The following is an 18,211-nucleotide window of genomic DNA, read 5'->3' on the forward strand; positions in this document are numbered from 1 at the left end:
GGCTGTGCCCCCGCTGACGCCGATGAGGAAGGGCTCGCCGCCGTTGGGCTGCTGGTGGTTCTGCAGGGTCTGCTCGCTGTCCCCGGCCATGGCTCGCGCCGCCCCTTCTCTCGCCGCCCAGGGATCAGACGCGCGCTCCCCGCCCGCGCCCGCGCCCTAGCCGGGCTCCTCCTGCCGCTGGGCGCCGCCGAGATCTAGGCCACCGCTCGGAGCCGCGGATGAGCTGGCTTTCCCGGAGCTGCCGCGAGCCTTCTTCTGCCCGCAGCGGCCGGCGGGGTTTACATCCCAGGCCGAGGTCAGCGTGATGCCGCTGCTCCAATCCGCGCGGGGAGCGCGCTGCTATTCGCCGAGGCCGCGGCCTCCGCCCCGCCCGGGCCCCGCCGCCGCCGCCGCCGCCCGAGGTCTCCGAGAAAGGTGTGAGCCCGAGGCTGCCGCCCCCACCCAGCGGGATCAGCGCTTCCCCACCTCCGAGGACCGGGCGGACGCGGAGCCGGGGGACTGAGTGTTTGGGTGTGGGGTGCTGCCGCCTATTTCAAAGGAAGTTAAAGAAAAGGTGTGGGGAGAAGGGACTAAGAGATTAAGTAATGGAGAGGATGCCCCACGTATGCGAAACAAAATGAGAACAAGCTGGGAAGGTTTCCAATGAAAGGAAGTTAATGAGTTAATGTCATTTACCATTTATCCTGGCTTACAACTCGTGTTTTCAGAAAAATAACATTTTTTTTTCTCCTCCTCATTTGCCCAAAATAGTGTGCCAGCCACTGGCTTTAGATATTTCCTGTCTTGGAAACCCCCGAGCGCCATTCTGCTTAGCAGGCCTGATCTCCTGTGACTCTAGTGAGAGGTGACTTCAGGGCTTTATTGGAAGCGTGTCATCCACGGAAAACGAATGCCTTCCTAGCCACAGCATCTCACATCCGAAATTCTGAGGTTCTCGCGGAGTTAGGGTTGGTGGGAACGTTCACAACAGTGCCGTTTTGATCCATCGCTGCCTTTAACTGAACTGGTTTTTCAATGATTGGCAGCCCATTACTTGGCTGGGAGGACAGTACCAGCTGTGACTAAGACCAGCCTCCACCTCTGGAGCCATATTCTGTGTTCACGTTCAGGTCCATGAGCCAGTTACTTAATCTCCTTTGCTGTCCTGTGGAACAGAAATGATAATAGCCTTTTTTGTTTGTTCGTTGTTGTTTTCAGACAGTGTCTTCCTATGTAGTTCAGGCTAGCCAAGAACTCACTGGGATCCTCCTGCCTCAGTCTCCAGAGTGCTGGGATTATAGGTGTGCACCACTACACCCAGCTGTAATGGTCATTTTCAACTGGAGATTTTTGATGAGGTTTTAATAAATCATTATGGCCGGTCGTGATGGTGCATGCCTATAATCCCAGCACTGGAGAGACTGACACAGGAGGATCACTGTGAATTCTAGGCCAGCCTGACTACATAGTGAGTTCAAGGCGAGCCTGAACTGCACAGGGATACCCTGTCTCAAAAAAAAACAAAAATAAAAACTAGACTCCTAAATGAATTATTATGTGCAAAATTCTTAGCCTAGTGCCTGGTACAGTCTAGGCCCTGATAGTGTTTAAGAGAAAAGACCCCTGAGCTGGGTTTGGTGGCCCATGCCTGTAATCTCAGCACTCTGGGAGGCTGAGGCAGGGGAGGACTGCAAATTATAATCCAATCTGACCAATTTAGGGACTTTGTTTGACTCTATCTCAAAATAAAAAGAAAATTTTAAAAAAAGGCAGAGGATGTAGTTTAACAAAAAGGCCCTGGGTTTCATCCTCAGTAACGAGAGAGACAGACAGAAACTGAAGGGAAGTTTTGCAGGGCACCCGGAGGAAGGTGGGATTAGATCAGTAATTCCCAGCCTCTGCTCCTCTGAACTTGGGGCTGGTATCTAGGACCTGATGGAGCCCTGCAGTCTAAGATAGACCTGAAGTTGGTAGCATTTTCTTTTAATTGTACTAAGTTGCCGTAAGTGGAGAATTATTTTGAAAAACACACTAAAGAAAGCTAGATAAATAAATAAGTAAATAAATAGAAGGCCTTATATTGGGCTATAAAGAATTCTGTGAAAGTCTTTCCAGTCTATGAGGTTTCTGGAGAAAAGACTTGGGAGAAGAGGCCACCTGGAAGTCCAGGTAAAACCCACCCACTCCATGATGCTTGGTGAGGTGACCTCCAGCAAACCTCTCCCATGAGCTGCTTCCTGGTACTGGGAAGCCACTCTCTCCTTCACAGCTGCCTATCTGAGCTGCTTCAGAGATTGGCGAATGGTCCCATAAAATATCTTAAAAGCAAAAATAACTTTTATGTTCTCTGATACTCTTAATTTTTTTTTCTTTTGTCTTTTAGAGACAAGGTCTCGCTATGCAGTTCAGGCTGGCCTTGACCTCACTTTGTAGCCCAAGCTGGTCTTGAACTCACAAAGATCCTCCAGCCTCAGCCTCTGGAATGCTGGGATTACAGGCATGTGCCACCACGCCCCACATAAGGCCTTTCAGAACTTGGAATTTGATGAGCCCGTAGCTCAGGGTTGGCACAGGGATATTAGGTAACTGAGGGGAAGAAGAGGAGGCAACACTGCCTCAGATCCTCTGGGAACTTTTCCCAAATTCCTGCCTGCCTTATTCCTATTGCTTTTCCCCTTAATATTTCATCATAAAAATTTTCAGAGTCAAAAAGTGGTGTAATAAACACCTATGCGACATCTCCAGTACCCCCCTTTTTAAAGAGTGTCTCACTAAGTTACCTAAATTTCTAAGACAGTGTCTCACTAAATTACCTAAAGCTCTAATTTGCAATCCTCTAACCTCAGCCTCCCAGAGTGCTAGGATTACAGGCATGCCCCATGGAACCACACCCGCCACTTTGTTTCAATTAATTTACTCTGAACTGGTTTAAACATTTCTTGCCCTTTTTAAAAAATCGCTATGGGGCCAGGGATATAGCTCAGTGGCACAAGGGCCTGCCTGGCAAGCACAAGGTCCTGAGTTCAATTCCCAGTACCAAAAATAAAATAAAATAAAATTACTATGAATCTAACCACCTAGAACAGTTCCCATACACAGTAGTAGGGCCTCAGTAAATATTTGTTGTATGAATGAAGGGACACCATATCTTACTTCAATGCCCAAGGCCCATTGGGCGGAATAACCAGCAAACAGGAAGGACTCATTATGATTGTTGAATGAATGAATGGACAAATATTTAAGAAGTAAGAAACACAAAAACATCATCTTCACCATTTGCAAAGGAAGGTGGTGTGCCTTTGATTATAATTATATGATTACCCTTACATCCGAATGTTTTGTTTTCCTGCCTGCTCGGTGTGGGTGTTACTCCTCCCCACCCCCAATTCACACTGGAATTTATTTGCCGATGTAACAGCTTTGAGAAGTCTCCAGACCTTGAAGAGGGGAGTGATTGGGAAATAGGGGCTCCACCCTTACACAGAAGGTAATGTAGTTGCCAGAAGACTGGGTTCGGTTCCAGAGTTCGGATGGGTAGAAGGCCAATCAGCTTTCCCTTTGGCCCTGTCTTATTTCCTTCCTCCTTTCCTGCATGTTTGTCTCTTCCACATGTGTGTACTTCACTCAGACTCACTGTCACTTTAGCACACTCCCTAGTGCCGTCCTTGACGCTGCACAAAAGCTGTCCACAATTTGAGCTAACTCACCTCTCTGCTTTGCACCTCGTTTCATATGAAGAACATTTCATTTGTGCGTGAGTTAATATCCATGAAAGTGCCCTGAAAAGGATCAAAAGCTTCTTGAGGAGGATAAGGTCTCATTAGCAGAGGACAGCCAGTGCTTTGCTTGTCTCTTCCCTGTCCCCAGGGCTGCCTGGCTTCTACACAGACGAGGTATACCCAGGCCTGTTTGAATTATTAAGAGGACTCAGCACCAGTGACCTCAACAAGGACTTTCGAATCTCTGCTGTCTACACAGCCGGGCTAGCTGCCTGTGCTGGTCCCCGCGCTGTGTCATCCTCTCTGGGGAGCCAGGTCACCAAATCCCATAGCTGGAGATGATCAAATCACTCAAGCCTACTGTAGCAATTTACACTGCAGATTCTGAATTAAGTGATTTCAAGCTGTTCTCTTCCCCCTCCCCTCCGCTGAGAGAAAAGAGATCGCAAATATTTTTAATAAAAACCCAGCATGACAACGGAGTCAGGGAAAAGACGTTAGCTTCCTATGTGTGATACTTCCTTTTCCCTTAAACAGCTTTTGGTCTAGTTAAGTCGGGGTTTGGTTCACATGTGGGATGAAGTCAGCATGAGTGTGCAGTTGCAGCTGGAGCCAAAGAACAATGAGAGACATTGCTGTGGACAGTCCTTTGTCTGCCTCCCTCTTTAAGGAGCTCTCCTTCTAAACTAGGCAAGGAACAGAACACTTTGCATCCAGCTGAAATTTTCTAGTTGCTTCTTAGGGCGTGCTCGATTCTCTCCTCGCCTATCTCAAGCCGAATCAGAATAGGTGCTATCATACTTCAACCTCTGTCAGATGCGTTCTCTCTCGATACTGCCCTGCGAACTACCTTCCGCCTCAATCCATCAGCAGCTGCTCTGACAGGTTGTGAGCGCTGTTCCGCAAAGATGTTCTCACAGTATTAAGCTCTCAACAATCCCATCCTCGGACCCGCACAAGCAGCCCGGGAGAGTGCAGCGTCAGACCGGCTGCAGTGGAGGCGGCTGGAAATGCAAATACTTGGGCTCCTCCCCAGAAGTGGTGAATCAGGACCTCGGCGGGTGGGGCCCAGAGAACTGGTTCCTGTGAGCTTCTCAGGTGATCCCAGGACCCGCCGCAGTTTACAGACACTGAGGAGCGCAAAGATGAATAAGCTCGAGGCAGAAAACCGAGTTCCCGTACTGACTTTATTACTAATTTGGAAACCTTCCGCGGGATACTTAATTTCTATAAACCTCCAGTTCTTCAACTGTTCAGTGACAGCCCGGCCGGCAGCATGGTTGTGAAAATGATGCATTCATACGAGCACCTTGTAGTTGTTGAATATCGCGTGGCCCTTCCCTCCTGTTTCTGACATAGCTCTCCGGTTTATCACAGAAATCCATCCTTGGGGATGACAAGTTCCAAAAAGAACACCTAATCTCCAAAGGCTCTTTCTAATAAAAATTAAAAGATAATGCCGACCCTTTTTATAAAGAAATGATAAATGTTTGAAGAGATAAATATAAAGTTGGTGATGAAAAATTATGGTGAAAGTTTATTTTCTTAATGGACCTATTACAGTAAAAGACATACCGCCAAGAATTATAGGGTAATTATGTTTGAAGTGAGGCGAGGTATTTTAGGTATTTTGAAGAAGACTAATGTGGTAATATGTTTTACTGTAATTTTTAATTGGAAAAATCACCATATTTTTGATCAGTAACCTTTAAGATAAATATGATTTCAACATTACACAACATTTATGTTTCACATATTATGTGGTACCCCACTAATGTGCACAATTCTTGTGTTTTTATGTTATCAGTATTTTTTCATTTTGGTACTGGGAATCAAACTCAGTGACACTCTATTACTGAGCTATGTCATCAGCCCTTTTTATTTTTGTTTTCTGACAGGGTCTTGCTCAATTACCGAAGTTGAGCAGAATGTTGTGGCTCATATTTAATTCCAGACCTTCAGAGGCTGAGGCAGGAGGATTGTGAATTTGTGAACAGCCTCAACTACATAGTGAGACCCTGTCTCAAAAGAGAGAGAGAGAGAGAGAGAGAGAGAGAGAGAGAGAGAGAGAGAGAGAGAGAGAGAGAGAGAGAGAGAGAAAGAAAGAAAGAAAGAAAGAAAGAAAGAAAGAAAGAAAGAAAGAAAGAAAAAGAAAAGAGAAAAGTTGCTCAGACTGGCTTCTAACTTTCTCACCTTCTGCCTCAAGCCTCTGCATAACTGAGATTATGGATGTGTGCCACCATGTCCAGCAAAAAATAAATTAATCAATTACTTAAAGAAAATAATGTCCAAAGCCTGGCGTGGTGGCACACACCTGTAATCCCACCACTCGGGAGACTGAGTCAGGAGGATAGTTGCAAGTTCCAGACCAACCTGGGCTACAAAGTGAGCTCAAGGCCAGCCTGAACTGCATAGTGAGACCCTGTCTCAAAAAGAAAAAAAAAAGAAAGAAAGAAAGAAAGAAAATAATGTCCAGAGGAGGGAAATACATAGAGTCAGAAGTAGATTACTGGTTGCTTCCACTAGAGAGGTCATGGGAGACGAGGGACGTGATTATTAATGGACCCAGAATTTTGGGGGCTGTGTGAGGGATACGTTCTAAAGTTGATTGTAGTGATAGTTTTATTATTTAAGTTGGTGAATTGTATGGTTTATCAATTAAATATACATAAATCTTTTCAAAAATAGATGTCAACCAGCAGGCTCAAAAGGAAGAGATTTTTAGGAATTGTGAACAGAAATAGACAAAAGCACAAACAAGTTAAATTTTAAATTGAGAATAATGTCAGAGTCTATATAACGTATACAAAGGCAAGTTGTTAATTTTGTTGAATTCAACATAAATCTTTCCTCAAGAAGAAGATCATACAAGGTCTCTTAAATTTTAGTTGGTCCAACTTCATAAGTCCTTTACGTTGTGGACACAAGAAGACTTATAAGACACTGAAAATTTAACATACAGAATTTGTGGGGGTGGTATTTGTTTGTTAGCTTGTGGGTGTATGCTAGGCAAATGTCTTACCACTAAACTACATGTCCAGCCCCACAGTTTATAGTTTTATAGAGATTTGCTGACTTTTCTCTCTCCTTCCCAAACCAGACTACCTTCTAGTGAAATTCTAAGAAAACAGGCTGAGATAGTTAAGGGTTCAGTTGTCTTGCCCAAGAAGCTACATGCACTCAGCAAGATCACACCCAGCACCCCTCTTTTGTTCTGTATATTCTAAACCAGTGTTTCCCAACCTGGCTGGCACCAGGGACCAGTTTCATGGGGAGGGTGGGTGGGTAAAGGTCCTGGTGAGAGTCTCATAAGGAGGGTGTAACCTAGATCCCTCAAGTGGGCAGTTCACAGTAGGGTTAAGGCTCCTTCAAGAACTGTTGCCTCTGCTGATCTGACAGGAAGTGGAGCTCAGGCAGTGATGGGAGCCATGGGGAGCAGCTGTGAATACAGATGAAGCTTCACTCATTCAGTCTTCACTCCCTTCTGCTGTGAGGACCAGTTCCTTGCAGACCAAGGACTGGTATCTCTACATGGCCCAGCAGCTGAGGACTCCTATGATCGAACTGTTCAACTTCATCCTTTTAGCTGCTCATATCCCAGATCTATACCCAACCCTTTGTGTCTTTTCCCACCCACAGACTAAAACCCTTTTTATCTCACTTTTCTGTAGTGATAACCTTCCCCTTCCCCAGTTAGTTCTAGAGTCACCTTCCCTACAAATAATCTACTTCCACCTCCTCCTTCTCCACCTGGGGTTGATGCCCTTACCATCATCACACCATAATGGATACATACTACTTGGGGATATAGGTCTGGGACTGTGGTAAGACAAGAGAAATGCTTAAGATCCAAAATGTAGGGAGGAGCTCACTCTTGGTTGAGCAAGTACAAGTACAGAGTATGCCTCACAAAGGAGCAGCTTCTTAAATATCATGTGCTAGGAACCTCCCTGCCTCAGCCTACTCCCAGTCCTGGTGACAGTTTAACAACAAAAGAAACAGAAGTTGCTACAGCTATAGTGTCAACCTCAGGGCTGGGGATATAGCTCAGCAGCACAAGCGCCTGCCGGGCAAGTGCAAGGTCCTGAATTTGATTCCTGGTACAAAAAAAAAAAAATGATAATAATAATAATAATATAGTGTCAACCTCAGAGTGGGGTTACACTTAGTCTGGTGGGTTGGCTTTAGACTGGGCACCTAAGGGTGGCAGGATTGACTATCTTTGAGGTGGTGGACTGTGATGGCTATTGATCCATATTGGAGGCCAAATGAGTTACCAGAATGAACAGATTCATTTTTTCTTATCATCTATGGTATCTTGCTGAAAAGTTTTTGTGCTTGGTCTTTTTGAGACAGGGTCTACAATTTTGCACTTGTTATGATAATTGTAGAGGTGCTTGGTCTTTTTGAGACAGGGTCTCACTATGCAGTTCAGGCTGACCTTGAGCTCACTTTGTAACCCAGGCTGGTCTCAAACTTGTAATGAACTTCCTGCCTCAGTCTCCTGAGTGCTAGTATCACAGGCTTTGTCTGTTTTTTTTTGAGACAGTGTCTTGCTGGATCTGCCCTCAAAATTGTGATCCTTCTGTGTCAGCCTCCTGACTGCTGGGGTTACAAGAGTGTACCACCATACCTGGCTCTTCTGGAATTCCTTTGTTTATTTTATTTTATTTTTATTTTTGAGACAAGGATTTTTATGGTTTGCATCTAGCTGTTCCCCAAAGCCTCACACAGTCATGGGCAGGGCTTTTCAGAGGTGGTTGGCTCTGGAGTGTGTGATGCTGAGATCAAGGGTGTGTGATTACTGATTGGTATAGTTCTGGGTAGGATTAAGGATGCCCCACCCTGGGTGTGAGTGCTACCCGCCCTAAGGGTAAGGATGTAATATAAAGGATAGAAAGAGGGTTGTGGTTTGTTGTTCACTTGTTACCTTGCTGCCTTCTGCCTGCCATGAACTGTTTCTTCTTTGCAGTGCCCTCTGCCAAGCCACCCTGCCTTGGAGCCAGCCCACTGTGAACTGAAACCTCTACAAATTGTGAGCAACAATAAGCCTTTCTTCCTCTAACTTTCAGTATTTTGTCTCAGCAATGAGAAAAGTAACTAGGACAGGGGTCTATGTTGCCCAGGCTGGTCTTCCAGCTTATATAAATACATAATACATTATCACTGCCTAGAGTTATACAACTGTACCAGAACTTAATTGCTATTCCACAACTTGTATGTGTGTGTGTGATGTTGGGGACTGAACCCAGGACCTTCACACTGAGCTACATGCACAGCCCTATTCAGGGTTTTTTTTGTTTTTGTTTTTGTTTTTTGTGGTACCAGGGATTGAACTCAAGATCTTGTGTTTGCCAGGCTGGTGCTTGTGCCACTGAGCTATATCCCCAGCCCCCCTATTCAGTTTTTATTTTGAGGCCGGGCATGGTGGCACACACCTGTAATCCCAGCACTTAGGAGACTGAGGCAGGAGGATCATTGTGAGTTCAAGACCAACCTTGGCTACAAAGTGAGCTCAAGTCCAGCCTGAACTGCATAGTGAGACCCTTCTCAAAAAGACCAAAAAAAAAAAAAAAAAAAAAAAAAAAAAAAAAAAAAAAACAGTTCTTATTTGAGACAGTGTCTTGCTAAATTTCCTAGGCTGGGATCCAATTTGCTATCCTCCTGCATCAGCCTCCCAAGTGCTGGAATTACAGGTATGTGCCACCAAAAGTGTTACAGCTTGGATAAAAAGGCTCACTGTTTATCCAGTGGACAGCTTGGTTGCTGATGAGCTTTGGGGAAAGGAGGAGATTCGGGAGGGCTCTAATTTAAGGAATGGATTGGACCATTGATGGGATCATGATTTGATGGCATTGCTGGGAGGCCATGGAAGCCGGAGGCAGGACCTGGCCAAGCAGAGTGCATCATGGGAGGTGGTTCCTTACCTGCTCCACCCTCTCCTTCCCTGTTTTGCTGCTTCCTGGCTGCTGTGCCACGCCCTTCCACCACCGGCATCAACCTCTCCACAAACCTGAAGCCGTGGAGCCAGCTGACCATGGACAGAAATTTCTGAAACCCTGAGCTAAAGAAAGCCTCTTCTTCGCAGGGCCTGGTGGCGCACGCCTGTAATCCCAGCACTCAGGAGGCTGAGGCAGGAGGATGTACTGTGAGTAGTTCTAGGCCAGCCTGGGCTACAAAGTGAGCTCAAGGCCAGCCTGAACTGCAGAGCAAGACCCTGTCTCAAAAAGACCCCCACCCAAAAAAGCGAGAGACACCATGAAATCATGCAGTACTTTTTATCTGTGCCTGGCTTACTTCATTTAACATAATGACCTTCATTCCACCACTGTTCTCCACAATGCCCAGATTTTATTCTTGTTTATAGATGCATAGTATTCCAACATGTATATGTACCATGCTCTCTTTTACCATTTCTTGGCTAATGGACACTTACATGCACCACCATGCCCAGCCTAGATTTATTTTTGTCTTGTTTTATTTTTTTTAAGTGAAGTCAGTTTAATATTTGAAAAATCTATGCTTTGAATAACTTAGATCTGGATCATAAACTATGTGTAATAAGCAGTGCTCCTTTAGATATGGCTAAGTGCTATGGTAAGAAGGGATGAAACCCTTCTGCATTCTTTAATATGAACCCTTTCTTGAACTACCTACAACAGTGTTTCCCAAAATGTGCTCCTTGGAACAATGGTCCTAGGAGGAAAAATGATAGTGAGAAGAAACAAGTGGAAAATCCTTCGTAGCTCTCCATTTTGACTTCTCAGAGAAAGCCACAATGTATATTAGCATGCTAAATACCCTAAAAAATATACTACAGGAAAGACACTTGTTTTGTTTAGACTTGTTTTAGCCAAACATGGTAGCACACACCTAGAATCCCAGTATGCTGGGAGGCTGAGGCAGAAGGGTTGCAAGTTCAAGACCAGGCTGAGCAACACAGCAATGTAGCAAGATCCTGCCTCAAAATTTAAAAAACAAAAAAAATACAAGTAAAATAAAACAGAACAAAACAGAAAACGGCTGGAGGCAGGGTGTGGAGGTGCACGCCTGTAATTTCAACACTCAGGAGGCTGAGACAGAAAGATCTCTGCAAGGTGAAGGCCAACCTGCTCTACGTAGTGAGTTCAAAGCCAATCTGAACTGCATAGTGATGCCCTGTCTCAAAAAGACAGCCCCCCACCCCGCAAAATGGCTGGGGATGTAGCTCAGTGTAAAGGACCTGGGTTCAATTCCAAAGACTGCAAACAAATATAATAATAATAAAATTAAATAAATAAGCCAGTGTTTTACCAAACCACAGAAGCTTTCTTTCTGAAGAGGTGGACTGGACATGCTGACCCTCCTTCCCTGGGTTTTGGAAATAACCACTGTTTCTTCACGTCCAGGGGAAAGACAGCAGATGGGCAAGTCAGACAGTTCGTCTCAAGATCGGCTTCTGCCACTGACTACCTGTATTCCCAAGTTACTTGCCCTGAGGTATAAGTGCAAATAATAATTATGTATGAACATTTAAAAATTATTCATCTATAGTATAAAGGGAAGGTACTTTGTTTGAGACAGGGTTTTGCTTTGTAGTTCAGGTTAGCCTTGAACTACATAGCAATGTAGCCCAGGCTGGCCTCGAACTCACAGCGATCCTCCTGTCTCAGCCTCCCAAGTGCTGGTATTAAAGGTGTGCGCCACCATGCCTGGCCTGTTTTTTTTTAATTGGTCCATTTTAGGTATATATAATGATCACATTCATTGTAGGGGATTTGTGCCTGTACATAATATATCTTGATGCTTCTTTTTTTCTCATTTCCCTCCCCTTACTTCAACCCCTCTTCCCTTCCCTTACAAAAGCTTTGTTTCCATTTTTTCCTTCTGTTCTTTATTTTGCCCATTCTTTCCTTTCCTCCTCCCCACTCCCTTGTTGCCCCTCACATTTAAACGTTTTCTTCCCATTTTCCAATGTCTATAATATATTCTTAGCTTTATTTACACTTTCGGTTTCTCACACCAGAAAAACAATGTGGTAATTAAACTTGTATGTCCAATTTATTTCACGTAATGCTATGGTCTCAAGGTGAATACATTTAGCTAAAAAATGTCTCAACTACCTTGGATTTTTGAAACTTGGACATTTTAAACAAGTCACATCTATAGCTTTTCTTTCTTTTCTTTTTGGTCTATTTGAGGCAGAGTCTCGTTATGCAGTTCTGGCTGGCCTTGAGCTCACTTTGTAGCCCAGGCTGGTCTCGAACTCACGACGATCTTCCTACCTCAGCCTCCCAAGTGCTGGGATTACAAGTGTGCGCCACCATGCCTGGCCAGCTTTTCTTTATTTCTTTCATTTTTACTTTGATTTTTTGAGACAGGGTCTCATTATGCAGTTCAGGCTGGCCTTGAACTCTCAGTGATCCTTCTGCCTCAGCTTCCTGAATGCTGTGATTACAGGCATGCACCACCACAGCCAGGCAGCTCTCCTTTATTTAAAAAATAATAATTAAGTATTAACATTTACAAATTCTCCATTTTTCTTTTGAAAAATTAGGCATATTCAAACATCTCTGTATCTTATAACCAAGGAGCATATTTGCCACATGGTTTAATATTTCCTAGTAGCTGGGGAAACTGCTTCCTTTGTTTTGTATAGTAACTGGTAAACAGCCTAGCATTTTCTTCATGTGTTGTGCAAAAGTGGCCCAGGCTAGGTGACCCGGGTCCAGCGCGATCTAACTCCGCATTGTTCACAGGGACATGGGGCTGTATTCTCCGTGGAATGCACTGACGAGGAACATAATTGGCCGCGTGCACAATGGGCTTTTGTGTATTTGAGAGAGGAAGGGTTCACTGGTGATATTGTTGAGTATGTTTTTATGCGACACTTTATGATTTTGACTTTTACTTCTCCATTAGACATGTATAGAATTAGAGACAAATTAGAAACTCTGAATAAAGAAAAACAAGAAAGAGTATTACCACTGAGGGTGCAGTTAGCGGTAACTGCTGTACTGTTAACACTTGAGTGTAGAACAACCCCGATGCCGGTTCCTTTTCCTTGCTCTTACTTTTTAATGGACTTTAATAGCACAGATCTGAATTAAGCACACCCTTACTTTGTAATTCCTTTTCTTCACTGAGCCTGTTTACTTATTATTTGATAGTCTAATAAACATTTGCAACCCTCTGCAAGATCTAGAATATAGGCAATATAGTATAAACTAATATAAATATTATCGCTATTTTTCTATGGATATTATATAATTTTACCATTTTTTTTTCTCAGCCAAGCACTGGATAATATATAATTTTAAAGAGTTTTGCTTGTTTGTTTTATTGAGGCAGGGTCTTACTATGCTGGCTTTTTTCATTTATCTATTTTTTATTTTATTTTTATTTTTATTTTTGTCTTCTTGAGACAGGGTCTAGCTATGCAATTCAGGCTGGCCTTGAGCTCACTTTGTAGTCCAGGCTGGTCTTGAACACGCAATGATCCTCCTGCCGCAGCCTCTTAAGTGCTGTGATTATAGGCATGTGCCACCATACCTGGCTTATGCTGGCCTTTAAAATGGAATTCTTCTGACTCAGCTTCCCAAGTGCTGTGATTACAGATATGACACTAGGCCCAGTGAGATTTGTTTTTCAAGAGCCCAGAAATAAACTTTACATATATGTTCATTATATTTTTTCCTTTTCTTTTTTTTTTTTTTCCGTCTTTTTTGAGACAGTTCAGGCTGGCCTTGAGCTCACTTTGTAGCCCAGGCTGATCTTGAACTTGCAATGATCCTTCTGCCTCATTCTCCCCAGTGCTGGGATTACAGGCATGCACTACCACACTTGGCTTTTTTCCTTTTTCTAGTGGTAAAAACATATAACATAGAAATGTGTCAACTTATCTTTGTGTGTGTGTATGTGTGTGTTATGAGGCATTTGCACTGAACTATAACCCTACCACTTATTTCTATTACTTTTAAATTTTATCTATTTTTATTTTATTATATTTGTGGTACTGGGTAAACCCAGGGTGTTCACACTGAGGAACATCCCCAGTGCTTTTTTATTTTTGAGAAAAGGTCTCACTATGTTATCTGAACTAGGGGTTTTCTCTTCCTTCCTTCTTTCCTTCCTTCCTTCCTTCCACTGTTTTCATTTAAATAAAATAAAATTTTACAACAAAATAGTAAGAGATTAACAATAGTTAATATACATATCATTATATTCAAAGTAGTTACTCAGAGACAGAAAAGATTCTTATAAAGACGAAACAAACTGAACTGGTGTATTAATTTGACCATTTTTAATTGCATATTGAATACTGTTAAGTATTTTTATTGTTGTGGAACAGGTCTTTAGAACCTTTTCATTTCACAAAATACAGTCTATGCCCACGAAACAACAGCTTCCCTCCCCATCCCCAGCCCCTGCAACTACAAACCTACTTTCCTTCTCTATTACTGAAGTACATTAGGTGTCTTGTGTAAGTAGAGTCAGAGTCGTACAATACTCGTGTGTGTGTGTGTGTGTGTGTGTGTGTGTGTGTGTGTGTGTGCGCGCGCGCGCGCCCGCTGGGGATTGAACTCAGGACCTTGTGTTTGTTAGGCAACTGCTCTACTGCTGAGCTGTGATCCCAGTACTTTTTATATTTTGAGACAAGGTCTCACTAAATTGTCCAGATTGAAAAATAAATAAGTAAATAGTCTAGGTTGGCTTTGAACTTGTGATCCTCCTGCTTGAATTCAGCCTCCCGAAGAGCTGGGATTACACCCATGCGGCTGTGCCACCACACTTGGTCCTTACCATACTCTTACTGGTCATTTGCATATCATTTTTGGAGAAATGTCCATCCACCTCTTTTGCCTAGTTTTTATTTATTCACTTGTTCATGTTTGTATGATGCCAGGAGTCAAAACCAGGGCCTTGCATATTTCAGGCAAAGGGCTTACTGCCAGCTATGCCCCAGCCCTGCCAAAGTATTTTTTTGTTTTGTTTTGTTTTCTGTTTTTTGAGGCAGGGTCTTGAACTATGTAGATCAAGCTGACCTTGAACTCACTATGCAGCCCAGTCTGGCCTCAAACTCCCAGTGGACTGGCTATCCTTCTGCCTTAGCCTCCCAGGTGCCAGGATTACAGGTGTGCACACTACACCTAGTTCAAATTCTTTTTTTTTTTTGGTTTTTCTCTGGCACTGGGCAAATTCTTAATGGGGCTGATTTTTTGTTTCTAAATTGTAGTTCTTTCTATATCGTGAAGTTAACCCATTATTATATACATGATTTGCCAATATTCTCTACCATTCTGTAGGTTTCCATTTCACTCTTTTGTATCCTATAATATACAAAAGTTTTTAAGTCAGATGTAGTCCTATTTGTCTATTTGTGCTTTTGTTGCCTGTACTTTTGGTGTCATATCCAAGGCATCTTTGCCAAATCCAATGTCATGATACTTTCCTCCTATATTTTCTTCTAGGTGTGTTGTTATAGCTCATCTAGATGTCACTTCAAAGCCTCTTGAGTTCATAGGTGGGGTTTTTGGGAGGTGGCTGCATGATGGGTGTGTGATACTGGTGTGTGGGTATGATACCTGATCAGTCCACTGATTGGTTTAACATGGTTGTGGGGGATGGGACTACTGAAAAGGGAAGACTCACCCTGGGTATGGGTAGCATGGGTAGCACCAACCAATAGGCTTGTACCCTGCCTGGAATAACAAGGGAAAGGAAAAGCAAGATTCACTGTCTCCTGCCTACCCTTCCATGGACTGTTTCTCCTTTACCACCTCCCTCTGCCATGTTGCCCAGCCTTGGAGCTAGCCAACTATGGACTGAAACCTCAACAAACTGCAAGCCAAAATAAATGTTTCCTTCTTTAACTTGTGGGTGTTGGGTATTTCATCTCAGCAATGAGCAAACAACTAGGACAAATGTATTTTTTTTTTTATCTTTTTGAAACAGGGTCTCACTATGTAGTTCAGGCTGGCCTTGATCTCACTTTGTAGCCCAGGTTGGTCTCAAAATCACAATGACCCTCCTGCCTCAGCCTCCCAAGTGCTGGGATAACAGGTATGCACCACTGTTCCCGGCCAAATGTATTTATTTTAAGTCTTACATTTATTTAAGTCTTTAATTCTTTTTTAGATGTTTGTGTACAGTGTAAAAGTTCAGCCTCATTCTTTTGCATGCAGATACTGAATTTTCCAAACACTGTTGTTGCAGAGATTGTGGTTTTGACACTCTTGACCATATATGGGAGAGTTTATTTCTGGGTACTCTGTTTTAGTCTATTGATCTGTTTGTCTTAATGTCAGTCCCACACTGTTTTGATTACAGTACCTTTAAAATATATTTTGGATTCAGGAAGTATGAGCCCCTTGACTCAATCTTATTTTGGAAGTTGTTTTGGTTATTCAAATTCCTTGGAGATTTTATATGAACTTTAGAATGAATTTCTATATTTAAAAAAAATGCCATTTGAAGTTTTGATGTGTGTTGGTCTACTTCATGTTGCTATAACAAAATACCTGGGGTTAGATGTTTAGTAAAGAAAAGAAGTGTCAGGTATGGTAGCACACACATGTAATCCCAGCACTGGGGAGGCTCACACAAGGGTTAGCATTAGTTCAAGGCCAGCCTGTGCTATATAGTGAGTTCAAGGCCAGCTTGAATTACATGGTGAGACCCTGTCTCAAAAAAAAATTTATTTCACTCATGACTGTGGTGGGTGGAGAGTCCAAATAGCATGGGGTGGGGTCCTGCTGAGGCGCTCTGGCTCTGTTACGGCACTGTGAGGAGGTGCAGAGGGAAGTGTCTGCATGGAGAGAGGACTACGTGTATGGGGTGGCCTTGCTTTATAATAACATGGTCTTGCTACAGCTCACTTACTCCATGAAAACAGAATTAATCCCTTCTGAGAGTGGACTCCCTTGCCTAGGCTCCACCTCTTCAAGGTGTTCACCACTAGCTAGGCACAGTGGTGCATGCGTGTAATCCTAGTGTCCTGGGAGGCTGAGCAGAGAGAATCTTAAGTTTGAGTCCAGCTTAGCAACTTCATGCAGCCCTGTTCCAGCCAGATGTGATGGTGTCTACCCATCTGTAATCCCAGCAAGTTCAAGGCCAGCCTGGACTTCATAGTAAGAGCCTTTCTCAAAACAAACAAAAAGTTTAAACCAATTTCAGCTCCCACCAGCAGTATGTGAGCACCTGTGGTCTTTCATCTTGCCTGTGATTCACCATTAGTCTTGGCATTGACTATTCTACAATGCTTTCCTTTTAGCAAACTTAATCACATATCTCATAATTACAGATAACCCATAATTACAGATAAGATAAGCAGATATTCATTCAAGCTTAGGAGTGTTCAGTTACTTAGGAGACAGTACAGAATTTCAAGTTTTCCATAGACTCTCACCTAGCTCTTCTTATACAATTTTCAAAACTTCTAACTAGTCTCTACAACCTTTTTCCCTCTCTTAACCCACCAGACTCATCAATCCCTCTCCTTCTCCTCCTTTTTTTAAAGACAGGGTCTCCTATAGTCCAGGCTGGACTTGAACCCACTATGTAGTTCAGACTAGCCTTGAACTTATGGGTATTCTCCTGCCTCAGCCTCCCAAGTGCTGGAATTACAGATGTGTGGCACCATGATAGACTAATATTTCTTTTCAAAGTGAGTTCTGGGGTTCAAGATGTATAGCTCAGTAGAGCAGACTGGGCTCAAACTCGCCATCCTCCTGCCTCAGCCTCCTGAGCTGCTGGGATTGAAAGGATTATTTTGGCTTACTATTTCAGGGGTTTCAGTCCATGGTTTACTGGCTCCATTGCTTTAGGACTGTGGTGAGGAAAGCTGCTCACCTCATGGTGGTCAGAAAGCAAAGAGGTCAAGAGCAGGGCAAGAGGGAACCAGGAGCCAGACATAGTCCTAAGGTCATACAGCCTGATCCAGCTCCTCCACCAGGCCTGGTCTCTCAATAGCCCACTCAGCTCAGAACTCATGAATGGGTGAACCCTTCACAGAGGTTAGCACCCGCACAATGCCCTCACATCTCTAGGTGCCTCTCAACAAAAGAAGTTGAGCATCAAGGTTAACCAGTACTCATGGTCTCAATTCCCCTCCAATGAGACAAACATTTGACTGCAAATGGTTTGAGACATGATTTTAAAAAATACCTATAAAAGGGTAGGAAAGTGAAACAGGGAAGGACAGCCACCAGGTTATGAAGCCAGCTGTCACTGTGGCTAAGCGGGACTGTGGGAGTCAGTAGAGACATGTAGCTCAGAGTGACCCCACTTGGAGAGGAGTTGGGGAATTTACAAACCAGCTCCATCAGTCTTGGTTCAGAGCTCTCCCGAGAGGCCTTAGGGCTACATTTCTGGATGGTTTCACTAGTGGGGCAGAGGCTTGTGTTGTCAGAAGTCCTCAGGCAGCTGGAAGTTGGTGTAAACACAATAGTCAGGCCCAGAAGTAGGCAGGGCACTGGCAGGGTCTACCATTATTTTAGGAAGAAATCTTTTTTTTTTTTTTTTTTTTTTTTTTT

At 43.6% G+C, this 18,211-nt stretch overlaps 1 protein-coding gene across 1 annotated transcript in view; it reads right to left on the reverse strand.

Moving 5' to 3' along the window:
- The window catches only part of Uck2 (uridine-cytidine kinase 2), a 109,869-nt gene that overhangs the window by 70,642 nt on the left and 21,016 nt on the right, over positions 1 to 18,211 (reverse strand). The window contains exon 2 of the mRNA XM_005398245.2: positions 4 to 1,144. Within this exon, the coding sequence (XP_005398302.1) occupies positions 4 to 90 (87 nt within the window). The 5' untranslated portion in view covers positions 91 to 1,144. The remainder of the gene's footprint in view (positions 1 to 3; positions 1,145 to 18,211) is intronic.

The sequence above is a fragment of the Chinchilla lanigera genome, unplaced genomic scaffold (genome assembly GCF_000276665.1).
Source record: "Chinchilla lanigera isolate Chin_1 unplaced genomic scaffold, ChiLan1.0 scaffold00061, whole genome shotgun sequence".
Taxonomy (NCBI): Eukaryota; Metazoa; Chordata; class Mammalia; order Rodentia; family Chinchillidae; genus Chinchilla; species Chinchilla lanigera.